Source organism: Sander vitreus, chromosome 22, assembly GCF_031162955.1.
Source record: "Sander vitreus isolate 19-12246 chromosome 22, sanVit1, whole genome shotgun sequence".
In the NCBI taxonomy this organism is placed as follows: domain Eukaryota; kingdom Metazoa; phylum Chordata; class Actinopteri; order Perciformes; family Percidae; genus Sander; species Sander vitreus.
In genome coordinates, this window is record NC_135876.1 from 255,337 (window position 1) to 273,241 (window position 17,905).

The 17,905-nt window shown below is 44.8% G+C and overlaps 1 protein-coding gene across 4 annotated transcripts in view; it reads right to left on the minus strand.

The window, feature by feature from the left end:
• steap2 (STEAP family member 2, metalloreductase) overlaps positions 1-17,905 on the minus strand; it is a 19,978-nt gene continuing 2,073 nt past the window's right edge. For all 4 annotated transcript variants that reach the window (XM_078280742.1, XM_078280739.1, XM_078280741.1 and 1 more), the window contains exons 3-8: positions 16,456-16,581; positions 9,801-10,246; positions 8,214-8,380; positions 4,861-5,388; positions 2,185-2,349; positions 1-1,162 (exon numbers count right to left, since the gene is read on the minus strand). In XM_078280742.1, coding sequence (XP_078136868.1) covers positions 869-1,162; positions 2,185-2,349; positions 4,861-5,388; positions 8,214-8,380; positions 9,801-10,191 — 1,545 coding nt within the window. In that variant the 5' untranslated portion in view covers positions 10,192-10,246; positions 16,456-16,581 and the 3' untranslated portion in view covers positions 1-868. The remainder of the gene's footprint in view (positions 1,163-2,184; positions 2,350-4,860; positions 5,389-8,213; positions 8,381-9,800; positions 10,247-16,455; positions 16,582-17,905) is intronic.

A 17,905-nucleotide genomic window follows, 5' to 3' on the forward strand; every position in this document is an offset into this window, starting at 1 on the left:
AGCTTTTAGGCATTTTTCTGTTGTTTTCTAGCAGACAAAATTGACGAGGTGGAAACCTTCCAGTAATACAAGTCAATGGAGAGTTGTCCCCCCCTCGGTGGGGACGGGACGGGCTCTGTCTCTATAGTCTCCATCCTCTTTCACATCAGAACACAAAGACAGGAACAAAGTATTGGTAAAGAATGAGTCTTGCCCCTCCGCTTCCGCTCTCTGTGTGTGTTGCCGTTCTCAAAATCCCATCGAGCTAGCGAGCTATACGCTGAAAATGTCAAGTTTTGAAGAAAATTTGGGCCGTGCAACAAGGCAGGCCTGCTCGGTTCTTTCTGGGAATGATTGTAAAGATTTACAAAGAATATGTTTAGATCATTTCCTCTCTAACTGGGAGGTTTTGGGACTGATTGGTGGGACTGCTGTGGACGAAGTACACACAGAGATACACTGGTAAGAACTAATGAGGTTTAACCATGTATCAGCTAATTTCAATAGCTCACATTACTGTATTGTGTCAACAGTTTACTTCATTTAATATTGCATGTGGTGTTTTTTTTTTTTTGCGGGATGCAAATGTTCCACCAAAACAAGTTCCTTCCTAACACTATTCTGCTGAGTCCTGCCCTGTGTCCAGAGCTTAGGAAGGAAAGATAAGAATATTCCATTTTAGGTGGACAAACTGTAACATAATAGGCATACAAGGTCAGTAGTTATGGTAACAGCTAATAAGTACCCAATTCACACGTTAGCAAAAACTGTTCACAGTAACAAAGTACGGGTAATATGCCATTTCATTGAGAACCATGAGAATAAATAGTGTTCATTTGCTTCAATAAAACAGCTAATGGCAGTATATGACAGCTCTGTGCTGCAGCGATCACATGATGGTGACTCTCTCTGGTGAAACGTGGGCAGCCGAGCCCACTGGCTCCAGGCGCTGGCACCGGTAGTGACTGCTGTCCACGCCCCGGCGGATCTGGTGCAGCTTGCGGGCCACACAGGGGAGCAGCATCAGCACCTTCCCCAGGATGACACACACGGGCAGGGCCAGGGCCACCACAAAGCTGGGGGGTAGGTAGAAACGGTAGGCTTCCTCCTCAAAGGCTCGCTTCCAGCCAAACAACAGGCCGTGGATGGTAGCGATGAGCAGAGCGATGTAGCCCAGCGTGGACTGGAGCAGAGACAGGAAGACTCATGATGGTACATACAGTAATATAACTGCTGCGATCATACAGCAAAGAGAGGGAAGCCAGCGAGCCATGTCAGCAGCGGTGGAAGAAGTACTCAGATCCTTTACTTAAGTAAAAGTGCTAATACCACACTGTAAAAATACTCTGTCACAAGTAGAAGCCCTGCAGTTAAAATGTTACTTAAGTAGAAGTCTGTAAGTATCATCAGGAAAAATGTACTTAAAGTAAAAGTACCCAATGCAGAATATTCTCTCACATTTTAGAAACTGGAAACGATCCAAACAGTTCTGTCAATCGACTAAGTGTTCAATCATATAATCATTTCAGCTGGACTTGTAGGCCGTTATAGTTTATTTTAAATAAAACTGTATTTTATAAACTACATGTGTTTTGTGTGCAGAAATCTTAATGTGTAAAGTAACTAGTAACTAAAGCTGGAACAGATGAATGTAGAGGAGTAACTAAAGTAACTAGTAACTAAAGCTAAAAGTACAATATTTCTCTCTGAAACGTAGCGGAGTAGAAGTAGAAAGTGGCATGGAAAGAAAAGACTTGAGTGAAGTACAAGTACCTCAACATTTGGACTTAAGGACAGTACTTGAGTAAATGTACTTAGTTAAGCTTGTTTTACAGTTCTGCGCAGGCTCCACGCAGAGCTTTCGCCGTAGCCTACGTAAGTGGCCTGATGTGTGCGTCGAGCTGGCATGTGTGTGCTGCCTTCTCAGCGTGTGAAATACAAGGTGTGGCGTGTGAGCGTGTGTCTCACGGTCAATGCATGAGGCTTGAGAACCCTAACGTTAACAGTTATCTGACGTGTTTTGCTAGGCTAGCTAGCTAGCTTCAATAATGTTAACATGTGTGTTCAGCTCTTTGAATCCTGGTCAAAAACAGAGGCTAGTTGTACCAGTGCCATGTGTTGATATTAAAGCCAAGGTGCTACTAGCAAGGGAGGACCCACCCACATTTGCTTTTGCTTCCTACGCCCATGGTAATAAGTTTGTACCTGTATGAAGCTGAACTCCCTCCAGTTGAGCGTGCTGTGGACCGAGGGAATGGAGGTGATGGCCAGCAGCGACAGGAGCCCAAGACTCATGATCCCAAAGGAAATGTACATCTCCACCCTCCACACCTCCTCCTCATTCCACGCATTCTCCACATTAGCATGGACCTGCCAACACAAGATGCAATTCATCACAATCATCATCTTTCACTTGTTGTTTTATGCATGGTGTTCACAAGGGCTGCTTCGCATAACCCTTATTTCAAAGCTCTTATTTCTGCCCCGAGGAGCGAGCATCGAGGAGGGATCATCGAGGAGCTATAGGCGAGGATACATGAGAGCTGACTTCCCGGAAGTAGTGCAGCTGAAGGAGTTGCTAACTCCGCCCAAACAGCTGACGTATTCATGTGAGGAGGAAGGAAAGGACGTCTCATCCCTCTCAAACACATTTGCTCGTTGCCTCTCTCCTCCCATGATTTCCTCGCGTCTCTCCAGTGCCTTCTCACTGGGAGGGACTAAGACACAAGGAAGGGAGGCAAGTGGAGGACTCGAGGAGGCAATTTAAGGGTTATGAGATGCAGCTAAGGTCTGTCTGTCTGTCCACACAGCCAGCATGTTTTGTTTTCGGTTGGGTTTGGTTTGTATAGGAGCCATGTATGTTATGTTTGTTTTTGGTTTATAGTTTTCACCTATTACGTAACGTAGGACGTCATGGGGGTTGGTCTCACAATAAACAGTCTATTTATACACCTGGACACCTGCATGGCGGAGGCTAGAGAGGGGGTGAGCTTGGGCTTTTGCATTTTCTGTTGACTGCAAGTTTCTCCACATTTAGGTTCACCTTTTTGCATAATTTTTCAGGCAATTGGATTTTGTTTATTAATTAATTAATAATTAATTAATTAATTAATGTTTTTTTCTGACTTTCAAACGAACAATAAAAAGTTGAAAGCATATCTCAGAGGGGATCTGAATTATTCTAACGGCGCGTCATACAGGTGATTGTTCCCTGACTCAGCCTCTCGGCGGCTTAAGAGGTAGGCTTGGAGGTAGGCTTGGAGGTTGCAAAGAAGTCGCTACAGTTTGTCTTTTGGGTACGGTTTTCCACACACTCACCTTCACACATGCAGTCACTACAGTACTGATACTACTGAAATACGTAAATAATGTTTTATCCTATTTTATAGTAATATTTAATTTGGGTTAAATAAATTGTTTTTAATTTAATCCTTAACTATGTGTGGTCTCCGTTCTTTTGTAGTGAATTTGAGCTGGTTCATGACAGTGGCCAGATTAATCTGACTGAAGGCAGGTTACATTCAGAAAACTGTATCTCACTCAAAACAGCATGGATGTTTTTTTTTCCAAGTTTGTATGTGTGTGGAAGCACCAGAGACACAAAATAACCCCACAAATCCCAGAAAAAGTGATTTTTTCATAAAATGGGCACTTTAAAGAGTCATTGTCCTATTCCAGTCGGGTGTTAATGTACCAGCCTAACTGTAATTTGTAGTACCAGACAAATGCCACCGGATGGCAGTATAGCTACATTTGAAGTACGGTATGAGACCTGTGCAAGTCATTACATTTTCCACAAGTTCCTGCTACTGTTTCATAATAAAAGCCTGAATCTGTCTACAGACATTTTAATTTGAAACAGATACAGGAAGCAGTTTTCCCCACAAAATGACAGTGTAACTGTTTTCATCTATTGAAAATATTTTAAAGAATACATTACAGAGAGAGAGAGAGAGAGAGAGAGAGAGAGCGAGAGAGGGAGAGAGAGAGAGAGAGAGAGAGAGAGAGAGAGAGAGAGAGAGAGAGAGAGAGAGAGAGAGAGAGAGAGAGAGAGAGAGAGAGAGAGCAGGGCAATGAGGGACTGAGAACGACCGTTACATTCAAGCCATTGCCAAATAAGTTGATTTAAAGCTAATTAAGACTATCAGCTCCACACAACTCTCTGGATTTCTGAGTATGACTATGTTTAGAAAATGGTGTCGTCCAGCACCTTTCGTGCACAGAAGCTTGAGTGAAGATAGTTGAGAGGTGGGGATGGTGCGCGATCAAAGTAGGCTCGCGCCATGTGGACGCACATTAGAATTACTCATGGGGGAGACAGAAACTACACAGTAGCTCTAAGGTGTAAACATGCACAAATACCCAGGTTACTAAAGGAGTTATCTAGGTCTGTTAACCAGAAGTCTTGCATTGCCAGACCTTCCTTCACAGCGCTGTGGAGGAGGGTCTGGCTAGTCCACACAGCATTCTGGGATGGGAGAAAAACATACTCTGGTTTATTGGCATTTCTTTAGACCAATCACAATCATCCTGGGCAGGACGGAGCAACGGTGCCTCTGCTAAATAGTCTCAGGAAGGAACTTGTTTTGGTGGAACATGTGGACGTTCAAAAGTAGTTTTAGTCGTGCAACAGAAAACTCAGATTGGACAGATAGTCTAGCTAGCTGTCTGGATGCTGAATTTCCGGCGGAACCTGAACAATCCCCGAAATGAAACGTTGTTGATATAGACTGCAAAAGGAGTTATCTTGGTCTGTTAACCAGGGTATGAGAACTCCGATTTTAGCCAGGGTAAGATGTTTACATGGCGTTTGAGAAACCAGGGTATTGCCTTTACCTGAATACTGCTTGTAAACGCACTGACTGTGGACATGGCACTAACCTGCTGGTAGGCAGTGTTGAGCAGTAGGTACCTCTCAGACCTCCTCATGGGCAGACAGAGGCTGTAGAGAACATGCACAGCAGCCAGGAAGAAGCTGAGGAGGCCCAGCTGTTTGCGGCTCTGCAGCCAGCCCTCCAGCCAGTGTGGGAAATGCCTGTACTTGGTACCAAAGTAGAGCTGGTGGGCGGCTGCCAGCTGGCCTGCCAGGTACACCAGGGCCAGGAGAGTGATGGCAACAGTAGGCAGCGTCCGGTTCACCATCTCTATTGGGATCTTGTAGAAGTCACTCTGCTTATATTTCACATATGGGTGGATGATATCTCGTACAAAAGAGTAAGCAAAAAAGAAGATGGAGAGGGCCACAGCAGCAAGGACGGGGCCCTTCCAGCCAGGAAATAACCGTATGGGAATGTTCTCAATATCCCGCGAAGAGGACAGGGTGCCCATATCCACCGGCAGGAAGTTGAGCTGGCGGGCTAATTCCATAATCTGCTGTCGAGCCTCCACCGAGTCACTGCAGATGTACACCTACACAGAGCCAGGATTACAGAGAGGAAGATTGGTTAGACGTACAGTGAAGACAACCAAGCTGCGAAACCTAGTGGTAAAATTCTGTGTACCAGTCCAGTCTGGGGAGGATGCGTGGGATTTCCCTCTTTCTCGTCTACGCCCCGCCAATAGGTGACTGTGAGCCGGCTACAGGCACCTCCAGATGACAGTGCTTTCAGGGGCCGTGGTAGTGGCGTTTAGACAGAAAAAGTAAGCATCATGCAGCGATGACGGTTAAGTTTAGGCACCAAAACGACTAGATAAGTTTAGGAAAAAGATGGTGGTTTGGTTTAAAGGTCCTATGACATGCTGCTTTTTGGATGCTTCTATATAGTCCTCAGTAGTCCCCTAATACTGTATCTGAAGTCTCTTTTATATAGGCCTTAGTCGTCCCCTAATACTGTATCTTAAGTCTCTTTTATATAGACCTTAGTGGTCTCCTAATACTGTATCTGAAGTCTCTTTTATATAGTCCTCAGTAGTCCCCTAATACTGTATCTGAAGTCTCTTTTATATAGTCCTCAGTGGTCCCCTAATACTGTATCTGAAGTCTCTTTTATATAGGCCTTAGTGGTCCCCTAATACTGTATCTGAAGTCTCTTTTATATAGACCTTAGTGTTCCCCTAATACTGTATCTGAAGTCTCTTTTATATAGACCTTAGTGTTCCCCTAATACTGTATCTGAAGTCTCTTTCCTGAAATTCAGCCTTGGTGCAGAATAATAGCCACTACGAGACAGTCCCACAATGAGCTTTCTTTAGGACAGGGCGGGGCAAGGTGGAGGGTGGAGGTGTGGCCTTGACCAACTGCCATGCTTCGCTTGTTTGCAAGCCATGATGTCTCTCTCTTTCTCATGGGGGGGCCAAATTCTCTGGGCGGGCCAAGCAGAGAAAGGGGAGGTAACCTCTCCCCTTATGACATCATAAAGGGAAGATTCCAGATCGGCCCATCTGAGCTTTCATTTTCTCAAAGACAGAGCAGGATACCCAGGGCTCGGTTCACACCTATCACTATTTCTAGCCACTGGGGGACCATTGGCAGGCTGGGGGAACTCATAAAGTGACATTTTTATGCCATGGGACCTTTAAAACACTCCCGACAAGTATTTGTTTTCATCGCAAAGTGACCTCCACTCACCTGCATGAAAGCTCTGTGTTTTATGTTGACACCACGTTGTGCTATTTCATTTTGAGATTATGTTCCATTGAATATTGAAGTTCATAAATAAGTGTTTCGGCATGGCTAGCCAAGTGGCAATAAATCCATGGTGGTATTGGAAGGGGGATTTAATTCTTGCATGTTTTGTTGTACATGATCAAAACACATCCCACCCTCTGCTTTTTTCACAAATTACACCCTGCTTATATGCTTAATATCAAACCATGCTTCTAAAATATACTGTACATTTTACCAGCCCCTTTACCCTAGTCCGTTGCCAGATTGTCAATGATGCATTTACTTTCCAGCCATCTGAACTTATTTGAACTTTTATGTAATAAGATTCCTTTATATTCCTGATTGCACGAGTCCTCCGTGAAACTCATGCATTTCCTTTTAGTTTTAAGAAGGTTTGTAATGGCAGAACTGACGTTGTGCCCTGTAGTTTTATAATCCAAACCACTGATAAGGACAGTTGGCTGGCTGGGGGATTATTTCAGGAGCTCCATTGTATAGGAATTAATTTGCTTTGGATGTGAAGGCTTTTTTTTGTTTTTTTATAATCCGTGCCTTAATTATAACAGGATTAATGTTTCAGAGAGCAAGCAAGCCAGTTGCAGAGACTGGCTGCCATTTCATACTATAAGAAAAGACAGATCCTAACAAATCATGATGTCTTGTAGCCTTCAAATTGACTGCCAATGAATACTGATTTGTTTCCACTTACTGAAGCAAAATGCATAAACCAAAGGGGTGTAATACAAGCAAGTTTGACATAGCCAGGCTTTTTTTAGCGTTAGCTTGCTCCCAATCAGAGATAATGGTTAGCTCGACTGTGGTTATCAATTTTCTTCATTAACCAAGGTTTTCTTTATCTGGCTCTTGTTTGTTGTCATAAAAGGGGGCATTTGGTGCGTCGTTTGACTCTAAAATGGACCGGTTGCGTGCTGCCAGTTAAACGTACGTCCCGACCCAGAGCTGTCAAAAAGTGACGCCAAGAGTCCCGACCAAGCATGTTTAAATATGACGCTAAAGGAGACTTTTTGCCTCAATAAAAAAGGCACCAGACCAAGCATCGCTTTTCCCTTCCCTAGAAGGAAGCATGGGTGTTGGAAGTGCGATCCACCAAGCTGCCCAGCACTTCAGAGACTCAGCCTCCCAGTAGACCCTGCTGAGCTACAGCGATCACAATCAGTAGTTCAGTGATATTAAAACAGCCTTGCGAATAGCCCGGTGTACAGTCTCATATTTTCTCCATCACCAACTGAATGCAAAGAAATGCAATATGACGCATACATTTTGCGCTACTGTAATTGCGTGGCTTTTTTTAATACGTGGCAACTGAACAAACAAACATTTCTGGTGAAATATTGTGAAAAGCCAAATCTCCAGAAAAAGCTTGTAGTAGTGATGTCCAAAATGGAGCTTTATGAACCATTAGGTGTATTTGTTGCGGCCACTAGATGATGCTCTTGGTTTAAAGAAAAAGGCTCAAGGAATGGCATTTCAGTGTGCTTTGTTGAACAGAGAGAGACATCTAGTGGGCTCATAAAGTAAAGACAATGCTTCATGAAGCTTCATTTGGCCATCACTACATGCAAGTTGACCTTGAGTAAAGTTTGTTGGGTTATATGTCTGATTGTACCTGTGTGCTGGCGTCTTTGGGGTAGCTCTGCTGCATGGCCCAGGCTGAGATGACGTTGAAGCCTTTGACCGCGATAGAGTCTGGCAGCAGTGAAGCCAGATACTCGGCATTAGACTCTGGATACTGGTTGACCCTCCTGTTGTTACTCACATCCACCAGGATCTTGCCTGCAGGACAACAAGAGAAACCCCCAGACACATTCATTTCCGTAGTTAAATGGATTACATTTATACTAAACTCTGGCTGTCGTGAAATGCATCTGAAAGTAAAGCTGAAGCTCATATGAAGCTTCAGCAGTCTGAGATAGATAAATTAAATGGGTATCCTCCAGAGTTAGTCTTTTTGTGTTACTCCCTCTTAGTGTAACTATCCCTCTACGGCAGCTCAGCTACAAAACACTATCTGGGGAACCATAAAGAAGCAACTTTGTTTAAAAAAAACAATGCAGCTTTGGAAGATCCTCAGTAATTTGTCTGAGGCTGCTGAAGATCTTCAGCTAAACTATAGGATGTTATTTTTTTTATTTTTTTTTACAGAGAACATGGACTGTGGATTTTGTCCCTCATTTCTTATATTGTATTCTACTGAAAAGGGATCTCTTCACAGTCAGTGTGGACAGGAGGAATGATTACAGTGGCCTTTTAATGTACATATGGCATGTGGGTATTACCGTAAGATAGACTTTAAAAGATCAGAAGCTTTCCCGTAATATAGAGCAAACTCATTATAGTGTAGGCCATGGTTCACTGTTATCAAGGAGCTCACCAGCCTACTAGCCTGTTGGACTACATTGTGTCTTCCTTTTAAAAAACTCTTTCATCATTTTTTACCCTTTTACACACATAAACCTACCTACCTTTCCTTCAGTCAGCCATTGCTTTCCTGTTTTGTTATGCAATGCATTTGAGTCATCACTTGTATACCAGTATAAAAGTGAAAAAGAAGGGTTGAGATAGTCTTCTTAGTGAGTGTTCTCAGCATGATTTCGGGGGGGATGCAGGGGCTATGTCCCCCCCAATATTTAGAAGAGGTAGATTTGTCCCCCTCATGAAATATGAACCAACGACCAATGAACCAATGAACCAGACAACCCACTCCCCAAAAGAGGTAAAAGATAACTTCAGGGGGCTCAAAACATGTACAGAAAACAGGAACTGTCTACTTTGCAACATTGGGGGGTTAAAGAACACAACAGAAGTGTGCAAAATAAAGATAGCTTCTGGCATTAACAAGGTCTCAATCTCTAACCGATCTGTTGTTGAGATGTACAGTACATGATTCCTAAAAAAACATCCCGAAACACGTGGTGATGTTTTGAATTTGCAGAAAGTTTTGAACAACACAGGAGAATAATAATTTAGTTTACCCAAATAAAGACATTTGCAACATAAATTGTTGCATACAAATTCACAAGAATGCAGGAAATTAAGTGTTTGACGCTCACACTTTTTTTTTTGTGGAGGACCCCAATGTACCCCACAAATGTTGAAACTAAACCTACGCCCTTGGTTCTCAGTCTGTGTGTTTGTGTGTGTGTGTGTGTGTTTGTGTATGTGTGTGTGTCTGTGTGTGTGTGTTGTTAGCTACCTTCCAGTAGATGCTTGAGGTCCCACAGGACAGAGTAGTGCTCACGGCGGATCGCCAGGAACACAACGCTGGCTTTCCCCACAGCGTCTTCATGATGGGTCACATCCACCACATGAGGAAACGACTGGGCTGCCAGTTTGGGATGGCGGCTGCCGACCACCACATGGAAGCCACAGCGCAGAAGGCGGGTGGTCAAGCACTTGGAGAAGTCACCTGAGCCCAGGATGGCAACTGCGGGCCGGGCAGGCAGACAGGCAGTTCCTGTGTCTCCAACTCCGCTCTTGGCGCCGTTGGGCAGGAAACAGGCCTGCGCGTGTCGGAGGTGGTGGGAGGACGGGGCTGTGAGGAACACAGGGCTCCTGCTGCCGCCCAGCATAGAGATGGAGTCCATCCTTCCTCCCTGTCACTTCTTCTTCCCCCTGTTTTCTGCTTAGGAGGATTTCAGTCTAAGGGAGGTAAGAGGGAAAGGAAACGATGGGCATAAATAAAGGACCATTCAACAATTGGTTTTATTGGGCATTTATTCTTGGCGTCCTGCAAATTATTACAGGTAGAACAGTCTGGATCAACGGAAGTACATTTCCAGGATAAAGCCTTTGCCCCTCACCTTTCGCTCTCTGTGCGTTGCCGTTCTCGAAAAAACAAAATAGCAAGATACACGCTGAAAACGGCAAGTCTTGAAGAAGATTAGGACAGTTCAAAAAGGCAGCCCTGCTTGGTTCTTTTGGGGAATGATTGTAAAAATGTACAACTAACATGTTTAGGGCATTTCCTCTCTAACTGGGACTGGGTTTTGCAACCGATTGGTGGGACTGCTGTGGACAAAGTACACACAGAGATACACTGGTAAGAGATAATGAGGTTTAACCATGTATCCATCTAAATAAATAGCTTAATGTACTGTATTGTGTGAACAGTTAACTTCATTTAATATTGTATGTGGAGTTTTCTTTTGCAGGGTGCAAATTTTCCACCAAAACAAGTTCCTTCCTGAGACTATTTCGCAGAGCCACCGTCGCTGCGTCCGGAGCTTAGCCCCGCCCAAGACGATTGGGATTGGTTTAAAGAAATGCAAACAACCCGAACCGTTTTTTTCTCCTATCCCAGAATGTATCTGTGATGTAGCCAGCCCAGACCTTACTCCACAGCGCTGTGGAGATAGGTCTGGCAAAGCGAGACTTAGTCAGGGATGATGTCATAGTGATGTCATTTGGGTTATCTCAGCTTGAGCTTGAGCTGGGATACTACACATTTAGAACAGAAACAGAAACTGGAGGTGTGGAGTTTGAAAGCTGTTGATGTTTACCATGCATGGAGGGACTAATGAAAAGATGCCTTTGGCTGCATTATGGGAAATGTAGGATCCAGTGTTTTCTGAGTTTCACCCTCATTAGTCTCGGCCTCTGCCGCACAGATTCGAACCACTAGTGTTCACCTCTGCTTGTGCTAATGTTTACAGTGTTAGCAAAATGCGCGTTGGTAGCATTTGAGGACACTTACGTAAAACATTTTAAAGTAATTGCAATTGGTTAAATCATGTTTCCCTAATATATAATTGATCACAAAATGCAGCTGCTTAGATAGTATTTAACTTTATCATGTTTCCTTAATATCTGATGACATATTGGGTCATTTTTTTTTATTTAAAAGCCTACAGTAAATATATTACATATTGGTCCTTTAAACCTTAAAGCTGAACTAAGAAAGCAGTGATAATTAAAGTATTACATGTTGAATTAATACCATCATGCTTTTTGTTTTGTGACAGTTGTATATTAGTCCCAGAGGCTCTGTGGTTCAATGGATAGCGCATTGGACTTCTAGTTCTAGCTAATCTCTAAAGAAGTGATTCAAAGGTTTTGGGTTCGAGTCCCACCAGAGTCGACCTTTAGATATTGCAATTGATCACAAAAGGCACCTTTCATGCTTTGTTTTTTGTGAAAATTGAATATTAATCCCAGAGGCTCTGTGGCACAATGGATAGTGCATTGGACTTCTAGGTTTCGCTAACTTCTAAAGAAGTGATTCAAAGGTTGTGGGTTTGATCTTTAAATATTGCATTTGATCACAAAAGCCAGCAACTTACATAGTATTTCAACTGAGCATATTTCCTTATCATCTAATGGCATATTGTGGTCGTTGGACTTCTAGTTCTAGTTAATCTCTAAAGAAGAGGCAGCTAACCCTCACCTTAACACTAACATAACTTCTTTGACATAACCATTGCCGCGCTGCCTGGAAGGTGACGTTGGGGGCTAAAAACACCAAACACCACACGGTGGGAGGAGCTCTGCGTGTGTATGTGAGCGAGACTCAAGTGACAGAGAGACGGAGGAGAGCAGGGAAAGGAAATGCAGAAGAACGTGTTTTAAATGGCGTTAAAAAAAAAAAATGATAACGAAACGCAATGTGTTCAACGGTGTTGATAGTGAGGCGCACCGCCACACATTAATCTATGTTTGGGAAACACTGATGTCTCAGGCTGTACCACCTAGTGTCATCCAGTCTCTCCCCTGAGCTAGCTGTCTCAGGCTGTACCACCTAGTGTCATCCAGTCTCTCCCCTGAGCTAGCTGTCTCAGGCTGTACCACCTAGTGTCATCCAGTCTCTCCCCTGAGCTAGCTGTCTCAGGCTGTACCACCTAGTGTCATCCAGTCTGTCCCCTGAGCTAGCTGTCTCAGGCTGTACCACCTAGTGTCATCCAGTCTGTCCCCTGAGCTAGCTGTCTCAGGCTGTACCACCTAGTGTCATCCAGTCTCTCCCCTGAGCTAGCTGTCTCAGGCTGTACCACCTAGTGTCATCCAGTCTGTCCCCTGAGCTAGCTGTCTCAGGCTGTACCACCTAGTGTCATCCAGTCTCTCCCCTGAGCTAGCTGTCTCAGGCTGTACCACCTAGTGTCATCCAGTCTCTCCCCTGAGCTAGCTGTCTCAGGCTGTACCACCTAGTGTCATCCAGTCTCTCCCCTGAGCTAGCTGTCTCAGGCTGTACCACCTAGTGTCATCCAGTCTGTCCCCTGAGCTAGCTGTCTCAGGCTGTACCACCTAGTGTCATCCAGTCTGTCCCCTGAGCTAGCTGTCTCAGGCTGTACCACCTAGTGTCATCCAGTCTGTCCCCTGAGCTAGCTGTCTCAGGCTGTACCACCTAGTGTCATCCAGTCTGTCCCCTGAGCTAGCTGTCTCAGGCTGTACCACCTAGTGTCATCCAGTCTGTCCCCTGAGCTAGCTGTCTCAGGCTGTACCACCTAGTGTCATCCAGTCTGTCCCCTGAGCTAGCTGTCTCAGGCTGTACCATCTAGTGTCATCCAGTCTCTCCCCTGAGCTAGCTGTCTCAGGCTGTACCATCTAGTGTCATCCAGTCTCTCCCCTGAGCTAGCTGTCTCAGGCTGTACCACCTAGTGTCATCCAGTCTGTCCCCTGAGCTAGCTGTCTCAGGCTGTACCACCTAGTGTCATCCAGTCTGTCCCCTGAGCTAGCTGTCTCAGGCTGTACCACCTAGTGTCATCCAGTCTGTCCCCTGAGCTAGCTGTCTCAGGCTGTACCACCTAGTGTCATCCAGTCTGTCCCCTGAGCTAGCTGTCTCAGGCTGTACCACCTAGTGTCATCCAGTCTGTCCCCTGAGCTAGCTGTCTCAGGCTGTACCACCTAGTGTCATCCAGTCTGTCCCCTGAGCTAGCTGTCTCAGGCTGTACCACCTAGTGTCATCCAGTCTGTCCCCTGAGCTAGCTGTCTCAGGCTGTACCACCTAGTGTCATCCAGTCTGTCCCCTGAGCTAGCTGTCTCAGGCTGTACCACCTAGTGTCATCCAGTCTCTCCCCTGAGCTAGCTGTCTCAGGCTGTACCACCTAGTGTCATCCAGTCTGTCCCCTGAGCTAGCTGTCTCAGGCTGTACCACCTAGTGTCATCCAGTCTGTCCCCTGAGCTTGCTGTCTCAGGCTGTACCACCTAGTGTCATCCAGTCTCTCCCCTGATCTAGCTGTCTCAGGCTGTACCACCTAGTGTCATCCAGTCTCTCCCCTGATCTAGCTGTCTCAGGCTGTACCACCTAGTTTCCTACAGTCTGTCCCCTGAGCTAGCTGTCTCAGGCTGTACCACCTAGTGTCATCCAGTCTCTCCCCTGAGCTAGCTGTCTCAGGCTGTACCACCTAGTGTCATCCAGTCTGTCCCCTGAGCTAGCTGTCTCAGGCTGTACCACCTAGTGTCATCCAGTCTCTCCCCTGAGCTAGCTGTCTCAGGCTGTACCACCTAGTGTCATCCAGTCTCTCCCCTGAGCTAGCTGTCTCAGGCTGTACCACCTAGTGTCATCCAGTCTGTCCCCTGAGCTAGCTGTCTCAGGCTGTACCACCTAGCTTTCCTACAGTCTGTCCCCTGAGTAGCTGTCTCAGGCTGTACCACCTAGTGTCATCCAGTCTGTCCCCTGAGCTAGCTGTCTCAGGCTGTACCACCTAGTTTCCTACAGTCTGTCCCCTGAGCTAGCTGTCTCAGGCTGTACCACCTAGTTTCCTACAGTCTGTCCCCTGAGCTAGTTGTCTCAGGCTGTACCACCCAGTGTCATCCAGTCCCCTGAGCTAGTTGTCTCAGGCTGTACCACCCAGTGTCATCCAGTCCCCTGAGCTAGCTGCAACAGCCTGAAGTGTGTAAAGTAAGATGTAAACAATAAGTACCCCAAATCTTCTCCAGACTCCATCTGTGACTTGTAAACAAAATAAGACAATCAGCTACAAAACTGAAAATACAGCATCTCTGTTCTCTGCAAAGACGAACTAAGTGACTTGATTAATGCAACTTTCTCATGACGTCTCCCGGCCATTTTTCACCGCAGAAAGCTGCTCCCTGCCTGGCTGAAGCTAATATAGTTAGCCTAAAGAAGTCTGTCCCAACTAATGTTACGGTTCGGAGCCGCGACGCTGGAAAAGTACCACTAATCTACAACAGCAGTCTTATCCACCACTCTCTCGCCTGTACTACTGGAACTGACTGGTCCTCTAACTCTTGTGGGTCGCCACCACTCGCCATACTCGTCCTTAGTGCTGCTATCTCTGACTCATTAAAACTGCATACATAGGCAGAGATCGGCGACATAGGCATAGACAGTATATAAGAATGGACCAACAGACCCCGTGTTTCTGGACGGAGACCAGTGAAGGATATTAGAAGCACTTTTCTAGTGTTGGCTGAGCGTTACTGAGCAGCCTCCAACTGAGCTTGAAGACGTAGATGTGACGTGAGCAACCTGTCTGAAAGTTGGAAGTCTTCTGGTAGCTGTGCCAAGAGAAATCTCTATCATTCCCAATCTAGCAGAGACGGAGAGCGTAGGTATATGTAAGGAGATAACATAGACACAGGCTAATTATTGATCACTAAAATGATAGTTAACATTAGTCATTACACTTAAACAGCTAATGGAAGTCCAAACTGCCTGAGAGCTTCTCCTGTACTATACGGTAACTCCTCTACTATGAGACAGGAAGTCTCGTGGTTATGACCCAATCGTTAGCCTATTGTTATAAAAACGTCTGCTACGGAGCCATAACGTGAGCTACAAGGTAATGGAGCCTTTTATACGTTGTCGTGTTTCTTTAGAAATAAACAACGGACAAATAGAGTCTTTAAACGCTTCAGATGTAAAGGTATTCTCTGTCAAAGTGACGTCAGAATGAATGGCAGCTAACGGGGGGTGAGTGCTTATTAGCATCAAAATGGCGCAATAGGAGGTTCGGGTTGTGAGGAGACGCTTACCCCCTTGTACATAGGCAGCGTGCCAATCAGCTTCAGAGCTAAGGCGGGGCTACAGATTAGGTGTCCCTAAAGAACCCGCGTATCTAACCGTAATTCCGCATTACATTAATTAATTTGCACGCAAGTTTTATTTATTTTTATACCGTGGATTCTCCGTGTAAATTCATGCACTGAACCGTGACGCCTGTACCATTTCGGTTCAATACGAATACATGTACCGTTCCACCCCTACTAGATAATATTTCAACTTAGAATGTTTCCTTAATATCTGATGACATATTGGGTCATTTTTTTCTATTTAATAGCCTACAGTAAATTACATATTGGTCCTTTAAACCTTAGAGGTGAACTAAGAAAGCAGTGATAATTAAAGTATTACATGTTGAATTAATACCTCTATGCTTTGTTTTGTGACAGTTGTATATTAGTCCCAGAGGCTCTGTGGTTCAATGGATAGCGCATTGGACTTCTAGTTCTAGCTAATCTCTAAAGAAGTGATTTAAAGGTTGTGGGTTCGAGTCCCACCAGAGTCGACCTTTACATATTGCATTTGGTCACAAAAGGCAGCAGTCAAACTTCAAACTGTAGACAGTAAGAACACATTTTGAAAAACAGGCGGGTTGGTGTCCTAGCTATCATCATCATCTACCGAAGCAGCGCGGTGAAATCCGATCAGAGGACATCTGTCCCGCGTCTTCTAATGCCCTTCCGTCTGCAGAGACAGTGCTCGTGTGAAGGACAAGGCCGTGCCTGCGTGCGTGCCTGCGTGCGTGCATGTGTGTGTGCGTGTGTGTGCACCTGTAGCGTTGCAACACTGCCGCTGCTGCTCTGCCATAGACGCGCGGACACAGACACACGCACAGATAAACGTACACAGTGAGACAACATACAGTGTATGAGTGTGATGGTATGTTACCAACCTGTCATCGAGCTTTCCTGTTAGCGCGGAGACGCAGACCAGCTGCTAGTTGCCCATACTGATGCTGCTGTTGTCTGCTGATGCTGTTCAACCTCTCCGTCGTCTGAGCACATGCTGCGTTCAGGTCCTGTGTGGAAGATCGGAGTTAGCAGCTTTCATCTGGAAATGAAGCGTCTGTGTTTTGTTTTTTTTGCATAACCAGTAGTTTGCTTTTTTTGTTTTACTTTGACAACACAAACATACAGGCAAAGCAAATGTATAAAACACCATAGGTCTACATTAAATCATTTGTGCAGCAGGAACCTATGTATGGAAGACACCTTGTCTTGTAATTATGAATTTCTATCTTGTAATTACGCAATCAGGATCTTGAAATTACTTACAAGCTCTTAGCCTATCAGATATCTTGTAATTATGAGATAGGTTTGGAATATAGGCTAAAAAAACAACAACTAAGATATTAATGTATGTAGAACTGAGTTGTTATCACATTTATTCCAAATCTTTGTTCTGCATTAATAAAAGGAACAACTAGTAAAGCCTAATGTAATGTTGAACATCAGGAATTACACACTGTAAACCTTTCATGTAAATGTACAGCTAAAATCTCACAGTATCTTGTACTGTATGAATAAATTAATATTTTTTTATTCATGCTGCATGCATGATACAATGATAAAGAAAATATTAATTAAACATTCATAAAATATGCACAGCCCACACAGGCTTACAAGACACCATTGCCTAGGACAAAGGACCATGCCAAAGTAACCACATACCCTAACCAAATAAACCTTCTAGTCTTTTTTGCCAAGCTTTAGAAACAAAAGTCACCAACTTATAAATATTAAAGTGCTCATATATTATGCTCATTTTCAGGTTCATACTTGTATTTAGAGGTTGTACCAGAATAGGTTTACATGGTTTAATTTTCAAAAAACACCATATTTTTGTTGTACTGCACATTGCTGCAGCTCCTCTTTTCACCCTGTGTGTTGAGCTCTCTGTTTTAGCTACAGAGTGAGACTTCTCACTGCTGTAACATCTTTGTTGGGAGTCGCACATGCTCAGTACCTAGGTAAGGACTAGAGTCAGCAGTAGAGTATGAGGGCGTGCCCTGACAGTAGCTAGGTAAGGACTACTAGCCAGTCAGAAGCAGAGTATGAGGGCGTGCCCTGACAGTACCTAGGTAAGGACTACTAGGCAGTCAGAAGCAAAGTATGAGGGCCCTGACAGTACCTAGGTAAGGACTACTAGCCAGTCAGAAGCAGAGTATGAGGGCGTGCCCTGACAGTACCTAGGTAAGGACTACTAGCCAGTCAGAAGCAGAGTATGAGGGCGTGTCCTTACAGTACCTAGGTAAGGACTACTAGCCAGTCAGAAGCAGAGTATGAGGGCGTGTCCTTACAGTACCTAGGTAAGGACTACTAGCCAGTCAGAAGCAGAGTATG